The sequence below is a fragment of the Macrobrachium rosenbergii genome, chromosome 19, assembly GCF_040412425.1.
Source record: "Macrobrachium rosenbergii isolate ZJJX-2024 chromosome 19, ASM4041242v1, whole genome shotgun sequence".
Lineage (NCBI taxonomy): Eukaryota > Metazoa > Arthropoda > Malacostraca > Decapoda > Palaemonidae > Macrobrachium > Macrobrachium rosenbergii.
The window spans coordinates 20,392,215-20,417,168 of NC_089759.1; the positions used below are offsets into that span (position 1 = coordinate 20,392,215).

Below are 24,954 nucleotides of genomic sequence, written 5' to 3' on the forward strand. Positions count from 1 at the left end.
GAGTGGGGACTAGATGGGTAGGAAAGGACCCCCCCCCCTCCACAACATCAGACCAGAGTGGGGAACAAGTGGGAAGAGTGGCAGAAGGTGGGAGCAGAGGAATGGACGGTCCAAACACTCAGGAAGGGATACGTCCTCCCCTTTGAGCAAATCCGCCAAGGAGAGAGCCCTACAATGGGAAGTCCAAGACATGCTACAAAAGGGGGTGGTAGAAATAGTGGAAGAAAATATACCAGGATTCTATAGCCGCCTCTTCCTGGTGGAAAAGGCATCAGGGGGGTCGGAGACCTGTCACAGATCTATCAACGTTGAACACCTACTTGCATCTCACTCCATTCAAAATGGAAGCACCTCAGTCAGTCTTGGTGGCGATCAGGGGAGGAGACTGCATGGTCTCCTTAGATCTAAAAGACTTATCTCCACATTCCAGTACACCCAGCCTCCAGGAAATACCTACGATTTGTCTCTGCAAAAGTCTCTAATTCAGGGCTCTCTGCTTTGGACTTGCAACAGCTCCCCAAGTATTTACCAGTCTTTCAGATAGTTTGAGTGGTCCCACAGGAGAGGCACCCGTCCACAAAGATACACGCGGACAACTCCTACAAAGGTTGGTCCAACAATAAGCACGGACTGATTTGCACAGTGGAGGTCAGCATGGGTTTAGACTATAGGCTTTGTCTTGAGACTAGTCTAGGAACAGCCGAGCATAGCAAAGTGCTGGGAATACTCCATATATTGTGAAAGTGTGGGTTTGTATGTTAAGAAAAATATAAATTTCTTTTTAATTTGGCATACTTTAATAGAATACAATTAAATTCTCTGGAAACAAATAAAATATTTGTATAATTGTATAGAAATTTAGTTTACAATAAAAGGAAATTGAACATTTTTGCCATGCGTGCAGTAATGTTGAAACTACAATGTAAATAGTCCAAAAACTGTACTTCATTTAAGAACAAATCTTTTGATACAATAAAATTGTACCATATTTACAGTGACAATTATGTATAATTATGCTGTACCACTGGACCAACTATAGGAAGCCACATGACAATGCCATTAGCAAAATAGATTAAAACTTTTAAAAGAACAGAATGTCAATCTCTTAAAACAGAAAATATCCTGTGCATATTTTCAAGTTCTTTTTATATAATAAAAAATTTTTTTGCTTATACCAATTTAAAAAACTCTTAACCATGCACTGTGGCATGAATATTGGTCCTCATTCTTGTTGGTTCTGTGGGATCGTATCAGTATTAGGTTTTTTTAGTTTTATTTTTGACATCTCTCGTTGCCTGTAAACGTTTTTTATGTGCCTCATTTGCTTGTGAATTCTGTGGGTTTTGAGCTGGTTTTAAACGATTTTCCTCCATGTGAACCCTTTTTGACTGTTCCTTTGGAGCTTTTATCTTTACTTGCCTCTCATTAGTATTTCTTGCCTGCTTCTTTGGTGGCTTTAAATCCTCATCATCTTCTACGTTAGCGTCTTTCTGCCGCTTCTTGGATGGATTTGAAATATTCTCTACATTATTAGCATTTTTCAAGTTCTTTTGCATTTTTAAACTAACTTCATTATCCACTGCTTTTACATTTTTTGGTGTCTTTCCTTGTAATTTTGTATTCACGTTCTCTCTACTGGCATTTATATGACTTGATGTTTCTAATTTCTCCTTGTCCTCTTTGTTCATAGTATTTCTTGTTTGCTTCCTTTTTAATACCGAAGTGCTTTTGTTCACAGAGGGCTTGTTTGGTGGATCTGAACTTTTCTCTTTCTTGCCTAGGATTTTATTTGACCTTTTTGTTATCTTTTGAAAATTGTCCTCAGTATCATCTTTAATCTTAGATGATCTGTTTGATTCTGGAGTCTGCTCTTCCTGGTAATCTGAAACTTTCACTTTCTTCTTACTCTGCCGTCTCTTTCCTGGCTTACTATTTGCATCACCTTCAATGGGACTAACTTTTACTGGGGACCGTTTCTTGGGCGAGATTCTTCGAGGTGAGGCCAATTTCATTTTCTTTGCTCCTATTGCTGTAATGTTGAAATATTAATTAATGAGCAAATTTCTCCATATGTAAACTGGAAAAATAAATGAAAAAATTAAAAAACACTTCAAAACTGTAAAAAGAACAATGCAATTCACTGCATACTTCAACTTATTTTCAAGTTCTTGTAATTAAGAATTTGTTTTTCAGCACATATTACTTGCTGTCACTTATTAGAATATGAGATGATGGTTGATATAATTGTTTGTAAAAGTTTTGTAACAAAGTTGTTTCATACCATAAAACACATTTTTCATACAAACCTGTTAAATGTAAAATCCAGGTTACACCGAACATTTCCTTCTGGAAGAGAAGACCAATATGCATGCTTTTTCTTTTGGAGGAAGAATTCTGCACTTTACTGTGACATAAGATACAAAGCCAAAGTGTGGGGAGGGCATTATTGCATTTGATTAATGGGTTTGTATGAAGTGCTTTAGAAAAAGCCTCTAAGAAGTTATTATCCTTGCAAAGATATTCCCCGTAGGGGGTTAGTGCCATCAGTGCCCCTCATGTGGTGCACTATAGCCATTAAGCTTCTTTGCAGCGTCCCTTCGGCCCCTAGCTGCAGCCACTTTCATTCCTTTTACTGTACTTCCATTCATATTCTCTGTCTTCCATCTTACTTTCCACCCTCTCCTAACAAATTTCATAGTGCACCTGTGAGGTTTTCCTCCTGTTACACCTTCAAAACTTTTTACTGTCAATTTCTGTTTCAGGGCTGAATGACCTCCTAGGTCCTAGTGCTTGGCCTTTGGCCTAAATTTTATATTCTATTCTATTCTTACAAAGATATTTCATAAGTGACAAGTTATCAAATTATCGCAAAATTTTGTATGATCTAATCCCTTCAAGCTGGAAAATTGTAGTTTTACTTGCCACCTTACTTAGATATCAATGTTTTCTGTGAGTGGTTATGGGAATTAAGAAAAACTGATATCATTGCAGGGTGACTAAAGTAAAATCACTATCACTGTTTCCAACAACTGTATATGTGATTAGATCACACTAAGTTTTGCTATAATTTTTCACACACAAGCATTGCATACTGTATTCATTAAATTCACTTTATTTTTGTAATAACTTACACCAAGGTGAATTTTATACCAGGGTGTATTTCTGATGAACTTTGAAAAGTAAAAAAATCAACTTTACCTAAAACAGATTTGAAGTTATTGCACAATAAGCATTATCTCAGAGTTGACAATTCTAATTTCAATGAAACTTTGAGGGTTTGTAGTTTTAACTGTTCAAGTTAATGTTATTACTAAGAAAAATATTTTAGGCTGCAACTTTCTTTTTACATTATGAAAAAGGGCTAATGTAAATTTCATAAAATTAGAGTCTGAATTTTTATGTTTCATAATGAGATACAGTAAACCCCCGTATTCGCGTTCTCATGGTTCGCGGACTCACGCATTCGCGGGTTTCTCTGTGGAACATATCTAGCCATCATTCGCAGAAAATTCGCCCATTTGCGGTATTTTTCACTGAGAAATATTCACTAATTACTGTATTTCCATATAATTTTCATGAATAAATGCACTTTTTGTGATAAAACTATTAAAATACTCAGGTATAAGCATTTTTACAGGGTTTTTCTTGGTTTAAGCTATCAAAATGGCAGTTCTAAGTGTTTTTGGAGGGGTTTTAAGCATTCGCGGATTTGACCTATTCGCGGGGGGGTGTGGGACGCATCCCCCGCGAATACGGGGGGGTTCACTGTAATTTTAAGCACTGGTTGTATACCTATGGCATTGGCCTGTTTTTTAAGTGACTTTTCAACCAACAATGTATGTCAAGTATTGGAGAAATTCATGAAAGAAATTTCATGAGAATCTCGAACATATCCATTTATTAAATTTTTAAGATCCAATATAATAATTTACAAATAAACCTTTAGGGCCAGCCTTATGAAAGTTGGGGATGTGAACTCAGTGGTCCAATTAAACTTTATTATTATTAATAATAATGATGTTCATACAGTCCAATAAATTACATATTGCCTGAATCTCAATTTAGGAGAAGGGAGGGGTGAAGTCAATATCCTTGGCAGCTCTTATATTGAAAGGACCTAGAAGGCCAAGAGCAATTAAAATGTTATTAAGTAAGTATATGATAGAATCTTAACACTTGATCACAAGCAATCAAAAAGAATTTCAAAAGGTACCCTGTTGTTATGGAAATGTGAGACAAAACAGCTATCATGATGTTGAAGGTGGTAACTCGCATGGCACACTGCTCGCTGCAACAACTTATCTTGACCAAACCACATTTACATGTTGACAAATTGCAGCTAAGTAGAGAGACATCTATTCCCAACATGAAGAATGGCAGCTAGCACTAAATTTACATTTGAAGACCAAATATAATCAATATCATGAGCCTTAATTTTCAAATGCACATCAAACCACTGAACTAATTTATTTAGCCCATACAAGGCTGGCCAAAAGGGTTTGTCTTTATTAAAGATAATGTTTAGATTTTATTTATTAAATTACAGCTATTTCAAAATTCCATGATTGGGTTAGAAGAAAATATGGCAAATCAGTTAAAATTTACCTGATTTGTTCCCAAAGCTTAACATTTGTTGCAGTCAGTACATACAGGGACAGATCATGTTACTAACAAATATCCATATGTCAAACTACAGCATCACACAAATGAAAATGTGCCCTGGCAAGTATTTAATCAAATACAGCAGGGTATTTTGAAAATCTTACTGTGATTGGTTAGAAAAAACCCCAAAATTCCTCTGTTGTTTGTAGGTGAATACTGTAGACACAGATAATCCTTCCCAATTGATGATGAAGAAAGGGCACAGATTGCAAAAGGCTCAGTCATAACAGCATTAATACTGGAGTACTATTCTAGCTATAAAATTTTAAGCAAACAAAAGGCTAATAAATAATGTTATCCTTGTAATGAGTCACTTTTCAGTATGTCACGAGATTTGCTGAAATCTAAGAATTTTAAAATAACATTAAGGAAGGAAGAATCTTGCAGTGATTTCTATGGATCTATAACAAGCTATTAAAAACTAATATTAAAATCTTAATGGCTGCTGAGCCTGAAACTGCCTGACAAAAATTTGTGAGTTAGAAATATTTCAAATCTTACCCAGATTCATATGTAGAATGAAGATTAGAGAGGACAGCTCTATAATACACTGTAGACAGGGATAATTTGGTATAAAAGAAAATGGAGTCTGCTGTATTGGAATACTGGCATTAAGTTAGCAGTACTCCTTCTGTTCCACTACCTAGCAATCTTGGCCCAAAACGCAGATGTTTGCAAGGTAATTTGGCTGGTGTAGGGGGTTTCACTAATTGATCCATTCATAATTTCCTTACATCACAGGTCTCCAATTTACTGTTCTACCTAACTGGATCGTGCTGCATGGGGGATGGAGACAAAGTTTCAAGCCTGGGATGGACTGAAAGTTTGTGCCGTCATCCCCTGCAGGCTAATTCAACAATTGCTGGTAAAATTGTGGGCATCAAGAAACGTATGATTCTAAATATGGACGCCTCTATGGTCCCAACAGCATTCTGATCTGGTCGTGGGCTATCTCAGGTCTCTTCCCCTCTGGAAGAAGCACCCCACTTCTACATGTTTCATGACAGGCTGGAATCTGTCTTCATGTTTTGGGGTTATCCAATTTAATCTCAAAGAGAGAGAGAGTCCAAGGTCTCTACCACTTTGGAAGAGACTCTAGAAAGAGTCTTACTTTCACAGATTCCATGATAAGCTCAGACCTCTGTTTTTCACTTGGAAGTTCTCAAGCATATGAGAGAGAGAGAGAATGTGATGGCAAACTTCTTGAAAGGTAGAGGCATCAAGCTCAAGTCCTGAAACACAACCACTCTTGCTAAATAAAGGAACTAAAATTAAACCACTTAATCACTTTGTCATATAGCAGTAGAGTTCTTTTACTGGGCAGACAAACAAAATAAAAATTGTTCCATGGGTTCATTATAGGAATTCCTTGAACAGGAAATACCACATAAGTTGCCGCATGGAGTACCAAGTGGATGTTATGCCTTCCCTCCCTTCAGCCTAACTCAACAAGTGCTGGCAAAGAAGAAGAAATTGCTGGAACTTGCCATTTTGTCACAGACTAACCAGAGTCTCTTTCCCCGTGAAAGAAACTACTTCCACAGGTTCCATGACAGGTTAAAAGAGGGTTTTCAGAGAAAGCAGTAGCTACAGTCACTATATCATGCAGATCAAACACCAACCTTTACAGCTTCATTTAGTCAGTATGTGGATGTGGTGATAAGAACATTTAGGACCTTCAGTCAGTTGGGTTGGTGCCTAGGTCCTTTCTTGGGTCCTCCGAACTAAGATTCGGCCCTGGTCCTTAAGATCTTAAAAGCTCCCCCCCTTAAGCCCTTGCCTGAGGCTGCAATACACAATTTTAACTATCAAGACTGCATCCTGATGACTGGCATGTTCAAAAAGTTGGTGAACTTCACAGCTTGCCTGACTTGGTATGATGAGACAAGAGATTTTACCTTCTTTTACTATTCCAGCCTTACCAACTTGTCTCAGAACGATTCACTTTTGTGCCGTCTGGGGTTACACGACTTTAAATGCATTGCTTTAAATGGTCATGCCTATCTTCCTTGAGACTGCTCCTCAATGTTAGGAAAACTGATCTCTATGATCTGGTTTTCACAAGGACTTTGATTATCACAATTAAGGATATGAGCCCATAAGTCCAAGCCATCTCCACTTGTGTTATATTTATGCATAATTTTGAAATAGCTGCAAGTCTATGGGCATAAGCCTGGAGGTGCCACTCCATTTTCTACTAGTTCTACCTTAAAGATATAACTGACAAGCATTAAGATATCTTATCACTGGGACTGACGGTTGCAGTAGGATGTGCTACCTAATGGGAGGGCCGCTGGGCCTTTTTTATTATCTTGATCCACCTTTAACCTACTGGGCACTATCAAGAGTGGCACTCCTGGATATGAACTGCTTCAAATCATAAGTGAGTGGTCAATTTTACTGAGCTTTTCCTCTACTGGGTACTCAGACTTTGCACTTCGCGGATGATTCAAATACTTGGCTCGCAGGCCTGTAACACTTCTGCCTCAAGCCAAATACTTAATGTATGGAACTGAACTCTGAGTTTGTGCGCCTTCTATCCTCCATACTTCTTCCTATCTGGAAGAGAAAAGTCACTCCTCCCACCTATTAATAGGGCAGTAGTGAGCAAGAAATTTTTTACAACAAAATCACATTTTTTAAATTCAAACCCATTAACCATAATAGTGTTGTGCCCTCTGCCCATTCCCACACTTATTATGTTTGGTTTGTATTTGCATAATAGAATAGGGGATAGTATAAAGCATCAGATAAAAGTACAGGCATGTGTACTAGAAACATTCTTTTCCTTATATAACAGGTTGATGCAACTGGGATTTCTACACAGAAATCAGATGATTAATGGGAATGTATCAGAAAATGTTTTAGTTTAAAAAATTACATTTTTACACTACTTGACAATAACTAGGCACAAGATATATTAAATTATCTATGAGAATTTTTTAAAGCATGACTATTCAATAACAATCATCAGAGTATTATCCTAATTTACGTTACCTCTATTGGATAATTACCAGGTCATTAGCATGCAAAATTCTTTTCATAGCTAGAATAACACATATACTGTACAGCACTATGCATATTATTTAAGTTAAACAATTAAATGGTTAATCAAGGAAAAATAAGAAATCATAGGCACTACAGTACCTACTTGTGAAAAGTATAAAAATACTGGTAAATAAATAATACCCTTATACAAATATCTACCTTCTACATGACACACTTCAGCCACAGCACCATGTTCAAGAAGGTAATCCAACCATAGGATTTGCTTTGTTGACAAACGATCATTGGGGCCTTTAACTTCAACAATACAGCATTTCTGTGTGAGAGAGAGAACAAGTGATACCATAAATAGGGCAACTAATTACATCGCAAAGTAAACTACTTTTAATGACACAACTGCAAAGCTTGCTGCACTTAGTAGTCCAGAAGCTAATAAAAAATGCTATTAGAACTTTATCAAAGTTAATTTCCACCAAACCCTGTGATTTCTTTTAAGTGTTAATAGGTAAAATGTACTGGCTGCAATAAATTTTTAGGCTGCAACAAAATCTGTTTAAAATTTCAAAGAAATAGTGTTTCACTCTAGAGAGACAGTAAATGAAATGATGTTACTATCAAGGATAAAAATACATACAGACCTTAATGACAGGATTCCAAACAATAAGATCAGGAAATCCACTCCGGGTAAATCTGTGATCTACAGCCAATCGTCTACAGATGGATGACAAAACTGGCAATTTCAAGCTTGAGACTAATCCCTGTGGAGAAAAAACATTCAGATTATTCCCTGAAATGGCTTAGAAGTTTGTTTTGGAGGAACATGATGCTAATGGGAAAAGGACCAATGCTGCTTTATTGTAGAGCTGTAAAATTTTAGTTGTGTAATTAGTTATACTACTATAATAAAGAAACAAACTCTACCTTGCAAGAACTAAACAAAAATTTCTTTAAGAAGCTTACTTCTTTAGTACAAATCTATTAATTTATACCAGCCTACTCCTGTGGTCAGTATAAATCGATACATCTGGGATTCCCCGGCTTCCTTCTCACAGAAAATGGTCACACACTGTGTTGTCTGACCTTTCCACAAGAGACAAGGTGCTGAGAGGTGGACCCCTTGAATATTTGGTTTTTATTAAAAAAAAATTGTTTAATAGAATGTACTTATTTCAGTACTATTCAAATATATACCCTGTGTAGCAATTTAGGTGGGACAGCCTCTTACTAATTTCCTAGACCATGAAGGCTTGCAGATCTTGAGGCCAACGCCAACACAATGTAGATCACTCAAGTATCGGCACAATTTTTAAGAACAAAGAATTATATAACACGTTGAAAGTGCTGTGCCAATGCAGTCAATAATTATAAGTAAGAGAAGGGGAAGGGTGGTAGAAGAAATGGTAAAACTTATGGGTATCTGGATGGAACACCAGAGACAAAGACGTGTACCGCTTAACCTAAGGCTAATTCAGGAAAAGGCTAAAAGCCTTTTCGATGACTTGAGGGCTAAGGCTCGTGAAAGCGCTGAAGATGAAACATTTGCTGCAAGTCATGGAAGGTTTCATCATTTAAAAAAATACACTAACTTGCATCATGTGTCCGTTACTGGTAAGCCAGCGAGGGCCGACAAAGAACAGCTGAAAAATTTCCCGAGATACTCAAGGAAATAATTGATAAGGAAGGTCATACCCCCCAGCAAATTATTAATATTGATGACAAGACAGGCCTTTTCTGGAAAAAATGCCATAAAAAACGTACATCAGCCATGAAGAGAAGACAATGCTAGGATTTAAGCGGAGAAGGATATGCTAACTTTACCGCTGGGTGGCAACACATTGGGAGACTTGAAGCTACAACTTTCCTATGTATAATGCACCAAATTCATGGGCACTGACAAATGTCACAATAAGTTCTCTACCCGTAACCTGGATGTCCAATAGCAAAGAGTGGGTTACTCTTGCTGTATTTGAAGACTGGATTTTTCATCACTTTGTTCCTGAAGTCAAGCTGTACTGCTGTGAGAATGGAATTCCTTTCAAGATACTCTTAATCATGGATAATACCCCTGGTAACCCACTGCACTTAGATGATTTCCATTCAGATGTTAAAATTGTTTACTTATCCCCAACACAACTTCACTCATTCAGCCAATGGATCAAGGCACAATAGTAAATTTCAAGAAATATTACACTCGTTGTACACACAGGCAAGCACTGAGAGAGGTAAATAACCCAGGTGTGACTTTACGTGACTTCTGGAAGGGTTACAACATTTACAGTTGTATAAAGGATACTGGTGCTGCATGGCATAAGGTGAGTGACATCAACATGAATGGAGCATGGAAGGCTTTATGCCCACAGTTTGTCAATGACTTCAGAGGATTTAATCAAGAAGAGGCAAAGGGAATCGTTAACAGTCTTGTTGACATAAGTGAAAAGTTACAGCTTGACTTAGGGGAAGAAGACTTTGAAGAGCTATTCGAGATTCATTCAGAGGAGTTGACGAACGTGGATTTAAAGGAACTGGAAGAAATGCAAAGAGCAGAAGAACATGAAGAAGAAGAAGAACAGCAAGAACTTGTTCCTTTAAAGAAGTTTGAAACAAAATTGGCGGCCAAGGGGTTTTCTCTTATAAAAAAAGCTTTGACTATTTTTGAGAATCAGGAACCAAATGTTGAGAAATTCTCACAAGTAGCAACAACCATTATGATGCTATCCAGTGTTATGGTATATACAATGAAAAAAATAAGAAAAACAATCCAAACTTCCTTAGACAAATTCTTCAAACCAGTGCCTTTAACCTCAACAGCCTCCCTAATTCTAAGATTGCTTTCGCCCCAAATGAAGAAGAAAGTGATGTTGAAGAAATCCTTGGCGAAGCAGTCCTTCCTGAAGAAAGTCATGCAGAAGAAAGCAATGTCGCAAGAATCCTAAGATGTTAACGACCCGCCACCCCTGTAATTCCACACCGCCTCTCCCCCTCTCATCATCCATCATGTCAAGCCTACGATACCAGTTTCAAAGGTAAGAAAAACTGAACTTCACTGTATTATCATAATTTGCTTGATGCATTTAGGTTTTATATATCATTCGTATTAATAAAATACTCTATAAAATACAGCACAGTACTAGAATTGTGTTTTAGCATGAAAAATATAAATACTGTAGTACTGTATGTACTGACTCTATGTATATGAAGTTGGACTTACGAACAAATCAAGATACAACAGCCATTCTGAACGTAACTCGTTTGTAAGTAGAGGGGAGTCTGCAGTGTATTGAGTGTTGTTTATAAGCATATAGCCTACAGTACCATGCTGAGACAATATAGGAAAAAATGGTTTTACAATTTCTGTTTTACTGTACATGTAAAGTTTTTTCTTGTAGTATCTGCAAACTTCATATACATAACTGCAAGGGCCTTCGACATATTAATGCAGGTAACTGAGGTAATACTAACTGTTTTAAACACACAGCCAAGTACTGGGTAAGACTGATCTAGAGAAGCAGGCAATGGAGGAAGTCACAGATAGCACAACTTTATCAATTTTAGCCCACTGAACTGGTACTCCTAACTGGCAAATTTCATCCTTGGGTTGCTATTGCCCTATATCATGCCCTTCCACAGTTTTGGGTTTGAGTCCCCTTGTACTTTCATCTACACATGCAGTATTTATTATTATATATTAATGAATCAGTATTAAAATAATTTTATTATTGATCAATACTGTATTTATATTAATTTTTCATTTCATAATACTAAAGAATAAGCTGAATTAAGAAAAGTCTTGAAAATTGTATAAATTTCTTCACTAGTTTGAGCAGCTATTCCCTTTTAGTTTGTTCATCTTTATCAAAAGTTTAGGTGTGAGTTGACATACTAACATTATTATTCCCATAAAAGAGACACATGCCACTAGATAATTATAATCTCTTACTATCCTTTCATAATTATGAAGAGTAATAGAAGCATAGAGTGTATGCGGTGGATATATGTTTATTCAGTGAAGAAAACAGAACAAAAAGGAACTCTAAGCTGTGTGGATGAGGTAGTATCTACCCAACAGTTCCAAGGGAGCAGTCATATATCAATGTTGGTAACCTTCTCTGCTTATTAATTCCTTTTTATCCTTGTTCTTCAACTACCCCTTCAATATTTTTGTCATTGCCATTACCCCCACATACCACTTTTTCCTGTGACAAAGCACTTAATTTGGGCTGACTCAAATCATTCTTTCTTTATGCTGATCCTGAAGGAATACCTAATCTTTCTTTATGCTGATCCTGAAGGAATACCTAATCTTTCTTTATGCTGATCCTGAAGGAATACCTAATCTTTCTTTATGCTGATCTTGAAGGAATACCTAATCTTTCTTTATGCTGATCCTGAAGGAATACCTAATCTTTCTTTATGCTGAGAAGGAATACCTAATCTTTCTTTATGCTGAGAGGGAAGACCTAATCTTTCTTTATGCTGATCCTGACGGAATACCCAAGTGGCAATCCAATTGTTTACTTACTACTAATGCCTCAAATTCTATTTTTTAGTCAGAATGACACCATACCTTATCTTCAAACAAGACTGTGTATTCCAAGCGTTTCAAGTGTCTTCAGGACACTGAAATTAAACTGCAACAACAAAGTATACAAAACACTACCTGTAATTCAGTGTCATTACTTTTCTACCATGTAAAATGCCATTAGCTATGGGCCCAGCCCAGCAATCTCATGAATGTCTACTTAAGTTAAGGGTAACTAAGATAAAAAACGGATGCAGTATGGTAAACGATTCCAGTTCCTGATTTATCTCTGCATTTCAAAGTGGGATCACAGACACACTCGCCTGCATGTCTCTTCTTTAACTATACCTTATGCCAATTTTTAATTTCCATCTCAGAACAAAGCCTTTAGGGCAGCCCACTGGAGTTTAGAAATGTGACTCAGTGGTTAAACTACCTTGTAATAATTACAACTCTTTTCTCTGAAAATATTTTAATTGATGTGAAGATCAAGTATTATATATCACTATAAAATAGTTTAACAACACTGCTGAGTTACACCAATTTGCATTTTAATAACCTCATCAGGCTAATCCAGAGGACTTGTTCTGATATGAAGCAAAGGGAATGGACATAATGTAAAAGGCAGAAGCAATGCACAATGACTACTAAAAGAGGTAATCCTGTACTGGGTTTTAACTGAAGAAGTATCCCCTTTCCTCTCATGCATCCATACAGCATCCACTAGGTCATATATATGGTACTGTGCCAAAATCTTTTCCTCCATTGCCAATCTAGTTTTCTTCCTCTCTTACTTTTTCTTCAATTCCTTTAGCCTATCCTTAGTGAGAAGATGAGGAAAAATGCAGAGAGAGTACAATATTAGGGCTTTTATTTGTGTGAGATCCCGAGTGATTCACAAATTTCATATAAATGAAAGTCACTTACCTTGACATAATCTAGATTACGGAATATATCCCAAGCAACCAAAGAAGTTTTTCCTATGTGTTCATTCCATACTCTTTCCAGTTCCTTTCCAGCTTCCTCTTCGGTATAATTCTAAAGTTGAGATAATCTCTTTTCAATCAAATCTTTTCTTGCAGTATAAAAATGTGGATCATTAAAATCCAAAGGAGCTGCCTGATGTGGGGACCGAAAGACATCTGGCACTGTACTATACAAGATATCCCAAAAATATAAACCAAACAACGAGTTTATAGTGGTTCCTTCACGATGCAAGCCTTCCATGTAGCCTTGATCTTTATAATGCTTTAGTACTAATTCTTCAACAGAGCACACAGTCACTTCCCCTTCACCAGCATGTCTATCTGAATCTTGACGAATAAACACTTTTTTGTAGCCCGCTTCACCAGGCAGCGATCTCCCTTCAATAATAACTTTTGGTGCCTCCTTTGGTTTCATTAATGGTAACTCAAGGATTTCCGGAGCATAAGACTTGTAACGTGAAGAAGTGGCCATCCGTTCTGCTCTCATGCTCAGTGACAAACGGTGACCTTCACGAACCTCAGGGTCATTTAAAGCTTCTTTAATAACTTCCACAGTCTCTGATGGTAATTTTAAATGTGCTTCCAGATTCAGAGCTAATCTATCATACCATCTTCCACGATAGTCTTGTAAGTGTGAAGTCTGATTCAGCAAAAACCTCAGCTGTTCTACAGCTTTCCTGTACATCTTGAGTCTTTGGTAACACTCGACTGAGCAACTCAAGATATGAACAAGTACAGAAATGGAAGTATAGCAACGCAGGAATGCTGGCAATGACAAATCATGTTCCATTAGTTGTCTATTGTTAATAAGCTCTTCATAAGTTACTTTTGCAAGATCACAATACTGAAGAGACTCATCCCACTTTTGTCTTTCAAGACAATCATGCAGATCAGTTAGAAGCTGGCTGCAGCCTTCAAATCTTATGAGCTCATCTCGTGACTGGAATATAGAGTGCTGCCTGACTACATCATATTTTGGAAAACTCAATTTACCTAAGTTCACCATTAACAAAGTTGTCAATTGGATATGATTTCCTTTGTCTTCTTCATCATCATACCTAGGCAAACCATACAGCATAATTATACGCATAAATACACGATGTACATCTTTGTTGACAAGGCAACATGGTCCCAATAATTCTTTAGCCTGCTTTAAAATAACGCAATTTTCAGAAGAGCTCTTCGAAAAAGCAGACAGGACTGACGGCTGACTTTTATTGAAGTTAAGTAAAGACCTTACCAAGTCTTCTTTCTTTCCTGTGGCTGAAATTTTCATCTGTTTACACAGACTTTTCAGTTCATCTGCTGACAACAACTGAAGGACTTCACTTGGATCACATAACTCAACTTCCAGTCTTAAAAAATTGGCATATGACAATTCTCTGATATACAACTCCATGTCTTCTTGATCACAAATGTCACGATAATCAAGCTTGGATAATCTGTTCCACTTCAGTTTTCTCTGAAACAACCGGACATACAACTTTTGAGCTTGTAAACTTAATTTATAGAAGCTTTTTACAATTGACTGGTCTTCTTCATTAAACAGCTGCAAATCGCCTGGCTCAGACATAACTGTTGTTATTATCAGCAAAAAGTTTTCTAAATAATACCCTTTATGACCCCTAAAAATGGATTTGTCATAATTATTTTTGGCAAAGACTTCTGACACTGTTGGCGAGTCTTGAGAACTTCCAAGTTGTTTATTGGGTGATGTACTGTGTTTTTGTGGTGATAAAGAAACTGACCTTCCTCTTGCTGAAAAGTTTTTGGAGACATTATGGGGTGAAGATTGTAAAATAGCAGTAGACTTAATACTCTGGTTAATTTTTCTTGGTGTTCGAACCCAAACCCTTTTATTCCCGTCATCCTGACTCAACCGACCTTGACTTTGGGAAGAAGTGGTAGCGGCACCTTGATCCTGCGAGGTATTGCTATCCTCCTGGCTTTGCGAAGCTGTATTCAACAAGGCATCAAAAATGCTCTCCTTATCAAGCTTTGGGAATCTGTTAGTACTGGACTTTATATTTTGAGATAAGAAAACTTTAAATTTGGATGCTTCTGGTTCACTAATACTATCTTGACTACTTTCAGAAGCACAGGTAGGAAAAAGTTTTCTGATATGTTCTGCCTTATTTTCACTATCAACTAAAGTGCCAGTGAAACTATTTCCAGATGGGTTAGGTGATCTCACTGGGGAAACAAGACTAGGTTCTATCAGAGGTGACAAAAATTCTTCAATAACATCAGGAGGACCTGACAGTGGAGACAATGAAATGTTGGAAGGATCAGAAGAAACAACTTCTATGGTGTTACTCTTCTTACCAGACCCTATTAAGTTTTTCAGTCTCTTTTTTGGTAATTTCTCTGGAGTTCGGAAGTGAATGGGTTTTTCAAAATCATCATCACTGTCTTCATTAAACCTGTCATTACCTTTAATGCAAGAGCCGGATGATTTAGTACAAACAACTTCACACTTCTCGTTTGCTTCCACTGATGCTTTTAGCTGGTTACTGGGTGTTTCTGAAGAGTCCTTGGAAAGTTTATGCGGGGTTGCGTGGTAAGCAGAACTTGGAAGGAAATCTTCCATCCCACTTAAACCTGCATCTACTTCCAAGCCTGTTCGTTGTTTGTTCAACGATAATTTGGAAGGCGTGAAAGAACTTTTACTGCTTTCTTTCTCAAGCATACCCTTCACAGTTTGACTTTCAACATTATTATGTGAAGTACTTTCCTTATTAGTTGATGAGTCAGTACCCAATACTGATTTAGGTGGTGATAAATAAGGTGATTCCCAATCTGCCTTTAATGAAGCTAAGCGGTGCTGAGGGGAGCCAGTGACTTCACCTTCCTGCTTTATTTCCTTATGCTCTGCAGAAGAACCTGCTGTGTTTTTCCCACTTTGTGAAAAGTAAGGAGAGAGAGTTTGTTCTCCACTGAGGGACAAAGAACTCTGGGACTTAACAGGAGTTGTTTGATACTGTTCGTCAATTTCAAAAATATGTGTTTCAACCATAGATGGGGTAATGTAAGGTTCTTCATCATCAGTTAAATTTTCATTTTCAATTATCTTAACATCATTTGATTCATCTGACATGTAGAAATCATTTTCTTCATCATCAGATAACAAAATTCTTTGTTTTTTTTTGCTAGCAATTTCACTTTTTACAGACTTTAAGATTTTCTTCCGCTTGGCCAAATTTCCATCTTTTTTCTTTTTAGGCCTCTCCCGGCTCTTGCAATCTTGATCTAAATGCCAGTTGATTTTACTCTCATGTACCTCAGAAAGGCATGCAGGACAGGTAACTTTGACAACTGCAGGTGCTGGTTCTTTGGACTGTGGCTTGAAAAAGTCAAAAAGAGTTTTCTGAGGTTTAGAAGGTGGAATGTCATTTTTCTTTCCTCGCTTCATTTTTTGTTACACCATACTTGTAGGTATATCCTGACCTGAAATCAACAAGAGAAAAAATAAATAATTATTTACAAAATATAAGCACTGTATTTACTGTATATGAAAAATGCAACGGTGGAAGTAAATAGTTGCTGTTATATATTCATTATAATAAAAATTTCCAAGACTTGATTTTGTAATACCTACACTTACACCATGCACCAATGAAATATAATTGGACAATGAGCAAGCTCATTCTTTTTATATCTCTTTACACAATATATTATCAAATTAAAGATAAGGAAGAATGAGGTAATAAAGGTTCAACTTATCTCAAGTTTTCAAGGGTTGAAACAATGTTACCCAGCATTTTAAGACTGTTGTACCATACGAAATATACATCCTTTGTCTACATACATTTTAAGTTAGCCTTGGTGTTTATTTTTTTCTTACATTTTTGGACTCCATCATATATTTGCAAAAGAAATGCATACTAGTGTACTGTAGATTTGTCAGTGTTGTTATTCTAGGATTCAATGTAAAAGTAAATAAATCAGGTAACAAGGCTGACTATCAAGATGCGAGTTCATCAGATGATTTGTTGAAAACTGAGTGTGGATATACCCCTCACTTATTGCTATGGTTGCTACGATTAAGTTTCACAGACAATGTAGCCTCTGTGAAAATTAGTATGTATTACAGTAACTGGAATTTGGAACGGAATGGAACATAAAATTTACGCCAAAGGCCAAGCTTCAGGAGCTATGAGGTCATTCAGCACTGAAAGGGAAATTGAAATTAAAAAGGTTTTAAAGATGTAACAGGAGGAAAGCCTCACAGTTGCAATATGAAATAACTGTTAAGAGAGGGTGGAAAGTATGATGGAAGAAAGAGGATATAAATGGAGGTACAATAAAAGGGATGAAAAGTGTTGCAGCTTGGGGCCGAAGGGAAGCTGCAAAGAACTTAAGTAATACCTACAGTTTGCTGCATGAGATGCACTGATGGCACTACCCCCTACAGGGACTAGGAATTTGGGGTAGTCTGCAACTGTTTGCAATTTAACCTTAGATTACCTTGCTAAATTTTTTTTCTTCTTCTTTATGAAGTGAACTTGAAAAAACTTTTATTAAATGTAAAAAGAATGTACAATATTGTGTAGATCTTTTAAACTCAATCATATCTTTTCTAGAAATCCATAACTTTCAAGCTTAGGCTACACTATCAATAGTCTATTGAATCTCTTGAACTTTTTTTTTCTATTTCTAGCATTATGTCCTCACTTTACACCTAAATACTGTATATAGCTGTAAATAACCTCTTAGAAAAACTGAATGAACAAGTCCTGTCCATCACATTCACTATAGAAATATAAAAAGATGGTTGCTTGCCATTTTTAGTCATTGTTATTAGAGTGCACCTTCTAAAGAGTAAATTTAGTATATATAAAAAAGCAACAAAATACAGGCCTACATCTCTTCAAGAATTCATGCTAATATAAAATTTGTATTCTCTTCACTGGATAACAAACAACAATATACTAAAAAAGATATATAGGAAATTCAATTTTCAAGCTCATATTTTGATACCTGCTACATAAAAGTGGCAAAGACATTTTATATGAACGTGAAAAAAAAAAAAAGAATTCAACTAAGAACACAAGACTACCCTTTCTCTTATTTCACTGGCTTTCAGTCCATCAAATCAATGATGAAATTTTTCAGAGTAAATGTAATCTTTTCATATAAAAACACTGCAAAACACAAGCTTATAAGAAACCTTCCTCGACAGAGTAGTAAATTGTTACAAAATCACATGTCAAAAGCCGTGATGAATTTTATTTGGCCAGACGAGTAAGAACTGGATGTCAATATATAAATCTTCAGTTAGAACTGACCAAAGAATAATACTATTTCTGTACACTAAAGTGAAAAATCACACAGAACTGATTGGTTTTCTAAGAATATCATTAAAAGTTGTAAAACACTGTTTCTAGACACCTCTCAGAATTTGCATTAGTACAGCTAACAAATAATAGTAATATCAAGTCCAGGCATTTTCACTATTGACCACATCTGCACAAGATGTTCAAAGACTTAAAAGAAATATGAAAGACTATCAATAATTCTTGTTAATATCCTAAGCCTCTTCTTGGGCAATACAGTAGCTGAGATAATCAAGGAAAGCTGTTCCTTATCTTTGCATGAATTAAATGGACTTATAATCTTTTAATCCTAAGTTTTTATTTTAAGCAAGTTTTCTTTGCAATCTTTATTCTGCTGTATGGCATTTGCTTGAGAATGCTGAAGGGTAAAGGAGGAAGATCTTGCACTCCATTCCTTTACTTTCCTTGTGGCTTTCTTAAGGTCACTGTATGGCACACACAGCTTTAACTATTTACTTTCATGTTTCTCCAAAAAAATTGCATAAGAAAACCTTTGATATAAATTCCCACTTCCTTGTCCAAATACATACTGTTTCTCCTTTAACAAACCTCCTGCCACTGTTTTACTTTCTCAATCAAAATACTACCTTACACCTTTCGTGGTATATGTTTAGCTCCTATAACTTTTACAGTCTATGTTATCACTTTTACCCTTACACAAGTGAACAATTACTCCTCCAGTGCATTCCATTGGAACCTTGCCCTCATCCAAACAGACCTTAGATGCCATGATCAACCACTGTGGAAATCTGTCTTAGGTCTTATGGTCAAGTAGGCTAGGGTTTGGGCTACCCACTTGCCTTTATAGTTCCAACAACAAGGCTAACAAATACGTAAGATATCAAAAGTATTGCTAATAAATTATTCACAGCCACTTATTTCTGGTTATGGTGAGATCCAGGGGCTCCCTAGTTAGCTTAAATGCTGCATCTCAGGTTACGATGCACACCTGTATTTCACTTTAAAATCTATGGCACATTAGGCTTAGGTCATACTAGACTGGGGTCCAAGGAAGGGGACAAATGCTGCACCTAGGGGTAAGTGGGTTAGAACACATCCTTGCTTTTGACTTGTTTTTGTTTTCCCCCCATATAAAGTCAGTTTTAAACTGTGATCCCATATCTCTGTACTTCAAGGGTGGTGTACTGGGTTAACCCTCATATTCTGGGCTAAATAGGCTATATTTATTCATGTGTGGAACAAACCTGGGTCTTAATATAAGATAAATCTTCTGGTGCCACATGATTAAGGTTAGGTTAGGATGTGTCAGCTGAAATTGGCTAAGGCTTTTTGTTTAAAAATAATGAAAATAGGCTGCACGATTCTTCTGCACTTAGAAAGTGGCCTAGTTAGTATTTTTATTCACAAGAATGAATGTTAGCCTACTACATCAACAAAAGAAGCAAAATACCTTGGTAACAGTGAATTAGCATTAAATTTTAGTACGAGTTTTGCATTAAGCATATTCAGAAGACTTACGAGCATGGCATAAAAACTGCAATATCAAGTTGTGATATTAAAGAGACATGATAGGCTGCTGACATACAATGACTAGCCCTAACCTTCGTTATTGGTCTTGGTACAGATGAATGCAATGCTAGTTTACCTACTTTCTGTAACTTCTGACATTATTTCTTGTTCTAGGCCATTCGTAATTAATTTGGTAATTCTAAGCCGGCTGTCCGCAGTGAGCTAGACTGTGGCAATTGGCGTTTTTCTATGTTAATTTACTTGCTTTACAAGAATTTAAAGTAATAGTTTGTCGCCCGGTTGTAACTAAACTGTGATTGACCTTTGAAGACTACATGACTTGAATTACCTAACGCAGGGTAGGTCCAAGCCAGCATTCCGCGGCAAGCCCGCCCCCCAACCTCCATAGCTAATACGGCAAAATTGTAACCAGTAAACACCTCTAGGGTACGTTATGTTGGTATTTTCAGGGGTGTTTACTGGTTACAATTTTGCCGTATTAGCTATGGAGGGGTGGGGGGCTTGCTGCGGAATGCTGGCTTAGACCTACCCTGCGTTAGGCAATTCAAGCCGCGTAGTCTTCAAAGGTCAATGACAGCTTAGTTACAGCCGGCCGACAAAATATTACTTTAAATTCTTGTAAAGCAAGTAAAACAACATAGAAAAACGTCAATTGCCATAGTCTAGCTCACCGCGGACAGCCGGCTTAGAATTACCATTAATTTTTATGCAATCAAAGGTAATTTACGTTACATTACCATTAGATTGGGTATAACAGGATAATTGTCTAGCAGTGTTCCTAGCATACCCTATTACCTAAGACGAGTAATAAGCCTTGAGACAAAATTCCCACAAAAATAATTAAACAGGTACTTTGATGTTACTTGCTGACTAGCATTTATAAAATAAAAACAATAATAAACAACACAAATATAACGCTTACTAAATGTGAGGTAATAGTGGCACGAAGAGTAAGAGACGACGAACACCTTTAGACTTTGTTTACGTTCGCTATTAACATCTGTTCTAAAAAGATGGAATATTACGGAGTACAAAATTTACGTTAAATTCTTTACATATTAGTATTTAGTCGCACTTCAAGCAATATATAAATTTCCAACCAATATCTGACCCTGAATTATGCTCGTCACTAAAAATCTTAGAGGAAACCTTGAAAACGGAATCGGACACACAAATTCCCGCTAGTTTTGTAAAGCACAACAGTAGTAGTACTGCAGGTGGTCCTTTAGTACAGCTCTCTAATTTAAATTTTGAATGTCTACACTTTTGTTTGTTTTTCGTGCTTGTCCTTGCGCCTGTATAGGAGTTTCTGAAAAGAGGCTCAGTGACACTCGGGACTTAAAATATACGCAGATTTTACTGCTGGTGACTGAAAAAAAATATAAAAAAAATTGGCTTCAGAGGAAAACTGAGTTCAGAGTTACAACTGAACTGAAAATTAGTGATAATGGCGACTTGTAATAAGGGCGGACAGGAATATATGTCAAATTACTTACTTTAAGCAGCAAAATCTGATCAAGCATTGATTATCATCTTCATCACCACCATTTTTGGACTCTCCTATAGGCTCTCATTCCATCTACCAATTGGACGGCGCTGAATGGCCTTGTTGGCCCCAGTGCCTGGGCTTTTGCCCTAAATATCATACATCCATCCATCCATCTACCAATTGGACCACTTTTACTTTTTAAATGTTACTTGTCTGTGTTATGTGCTTTGAACATGTCTTTAATTTCTCTAAGTTTTTTAATTTTTCATTTCCCAAGGCAAATTACTACTTTAATACTTCTAAAATACTATAGTTTCACATTCTTTATTGCATTATATGCCAAAGCATTTCATATATTTTAGTAACTTGATTACTTAGGTAACCAATGAATCAAATAAAACTGTATCCTATCATGAGTGGACATATTCACTATTAATGTTTGCCTTATTAATTAAATCTAGTAATTTATCTGCTAAGCAATCTATTGGGTAATTGAAAAAAAACAGCTAAGTAGTGATGATTGTGTTTAGGCAATCAATGTCCAATTTTCATAACATTTAATGTTTGGTCATATCATACTAAGGTGTCCATCAATTTTACTTTCACTTTGCAACTTATTTTCACCATTTGAAATCAACTTGTCTCCATTTCTTACCTTATTAGAATACATTCGGTGCTGTCCTCATTTAGTTGGTCTTTGTTATACTCTAAGCTATGATCAATTTGACTGATTTATGATTTTATGAAATTTAGGCTGTCAAGCCAAGCAATGAGGCATTTTCGCCTTTCAGCATTTCAGTGAAAAGAGGGAGTTAGAGTGGCTGGACAGCATGATAAATAGATCCAGAAAATAAAAGAGATGAAGTACAAGGATCTAAAGGTGGAAGTGAGAGAAAAGCACAATGGTATACTAAAAATACTTAGAGCAGCTGGACAGCAGACTGGAGAAAGGAAATGGGAATGCAGGTAAAATGCTAGAAAGTGAGTGCAGCTAGGGGCCACAGGGATGCTGCAAACACCCTTTAGCAATTCCTACGGTGCACCAATTGAGGTGCACACACAGCACTCCTCTTCTGTAAAATAAAAATGTAATTTCATGTTTTTTTTTACAATCCATAAATAGTTCAGATTTTTTTACACTCCATAAATAGTTCAGTATTGGATAAATTTAATGATGTAGGTTCTAGAACATTTCCTTTGGTAGTTCTCCCAACAAGGTTTTAGCTGTAGATATGTAATTTTCATTTATAATTTAAGGGTTCCGGAGTTCAGGTACTCGTTGACCATGTTAGTGAATCAACAATGTCTACTTTGTTTACATATCACTAAGGTCTGCTAGTATTATTAATGAACCATTTATCTCAATGCACAATGCTGTTTTGGTGTAGTGGCTTTTTCTCAAGGACAACTGATTACAGAGTACGGTGCTGTTTCTTTTACAATGTTCAATGAACTACTAATTTATTCCACTTTCACTGATTTCTTTTTTATAGAAATGACAGGTTACATATTGGCCTATAATATTCTAGAAAGTGTTTAGTTGCTTTACTCATGAAAGCTGGTTTTACACACTACTTTTCCAATGTCTGGGTAAAAATGATTTTCGGACAGGTAAACTACTTTTTGTATTACAAACTTTTATGCAGAATTTTTTAATTTATAGTGTCTGCTGTGAGGATAGGATCAACATACAAAAAAATTTTCCCTTGTTATTTTTAGTTTATACTGTATCACTTAACCACTGGTAGTAGAACTGTATTCAAAGTATCTGCAGTCCATTCTCTTACTCCAGTTGGTTTGTTTCTCTTTTACTAACATGTAAAAGCCTGCACTTCAGTTTATAAGCTGTCATTCGTAACAAGTTGCATTTCCTACTCTTGCTTTTTCTTCCTATAAACCGGTGCTTACTTCCAATGATTTGTGGTCCTTGATAGCTTACACATTTCATCACGTAGTATTTCCCATGCAATGTGTATTGAGTGGTATCATTCATCTTTGCCATAGACACTGAAGCTTTTACTGGGTACCCAGTGCTTGTCATCTCTATATTACATGTGTTGAACAGTTGATGCTTTCATGCTTCATCCCTCTGGACTTAAATTTTTCAGCTTTCTTGAAGCTATTATCATCTGCTATCAAACCTCTGAGTCACAGGTTCCATGATATTTTCTATACAGTGCCGTCTACTGTGTTGAGATTTTAATTTAATTTTTCCTAAATCTTCTTTGTCTTTCCATCCACATTTTAGCCTCCCTTCTCTTTTCCCTGTATACATCGGTATCCTTTGCCAGAGCTTAAAGGCTCTCTTCTCGTCAATTGTTTTTTGTGTATCTTAATTCCACCACCATGTCTCACTGTAACATATTCTATGTTACCTTTTGTGTGTCTACTTTCAGTGGTTCCCAATGATTACAGTGCTTTCCAATGCAATCTTTGCCGACAGTTCGTTATACCTCCTTCTATCTTATAATTTTTTGGTGTAGTTTCAGTGGGTTTCTGTTCTTTCTATCCCTAAATATTAAACGACATTAACTGTGTGAGCTTTCAACACTGTCAGATGATGTCATCCCATTCCCAAACCTTGAGATTCTGATGACATCAAAATACTGTAATGTCATTCACCAAAAATTTTCAGCAAACATCACCTTGTCATTTTGACTTTCTCCTTGTATTTCAAAGTAACACCATAACCAGCTTTATAATATGAAAAATAAAATAATAGTGATCAAGAAAAGAAAAATATTGCTCTGTTCATAATTGGTCAAACAAATTTTGGGACACTTCCCTACCCAAATCTCAAAGGGTTAAGGAAACCTTATATGATGACTGTAATTCTTTTCACTGATGCTCTGATTTTCCAACGAAATCAGTGTGTATCATCTTCTCTGGGATTCTTACAAATGTGTTCTAAAGCTTTAATCCTTGGTTTTGGCAAAATCCCAATACTGCTTCTTCCCACAATTTCTTTCTTTTAAGCTATATCTACCATTAACATGCACAAACCATTCCTGTGATGCCAATTAGGTCTCCTCCTATCAGCATCCCTTTTTTACTGTGGCACTTTGTCACTGCACCCAACAGCTATTCCAAAAATTCTTGCTTTTCTTTTATGATATTTTACTTGTATTGTGAGTAAATCAATAACAATGGTAAGCCCTTCTTTACAAGGATCCTCGTCACCTTCATTAATCTGACCCACTTCTATCAAGTCTTCAAATATTTTATTTTTGACAATTATGTCTAATGCATGTTGTCCCATCTCACCACTATTAAACCAGAAATTATCTTTCTCTGTGACGCTATCAATAATTTCTGTACCAGCTCTTTTATACCTCACCTGATCACAACAAATGTCCACAGTTCTTCCTGCTGCCATTTCTACCAGCTTCCCACTTTTTCCCACCATTGTTCCAGCATAGTGCACATTTTTAATGAGCGTGCCTTATCTTTATCGCCCTGGAGATT

At 36.5% G+C, this 24,954-nt stretch overlaps 1 protein-coding gene across 1 annotated transcript; it reads right to left on the reverse strand.

Moving 5' to 3' along the window:
* Positions 1-837: 837 nt before the first annotated feature.
* LOC136848692 (fanconi-associated nuclease 1-like) lies at positions 838-24,954 on the reverse strand. Its single transcript, XM_067121194.1, is given in 5 exon segments — positions 838-2,029; positions 7,870-7,984; positions 8,307-8,426; positions 13,115-16,620; positions 24,827-24,954. Coding segments are annotated over 4 exon segments (4,479 nt in total). The 5' UTR covers positions 16,586-16,620; positions 24,827-24,954; the 3' UTR covers positions 838-1,256.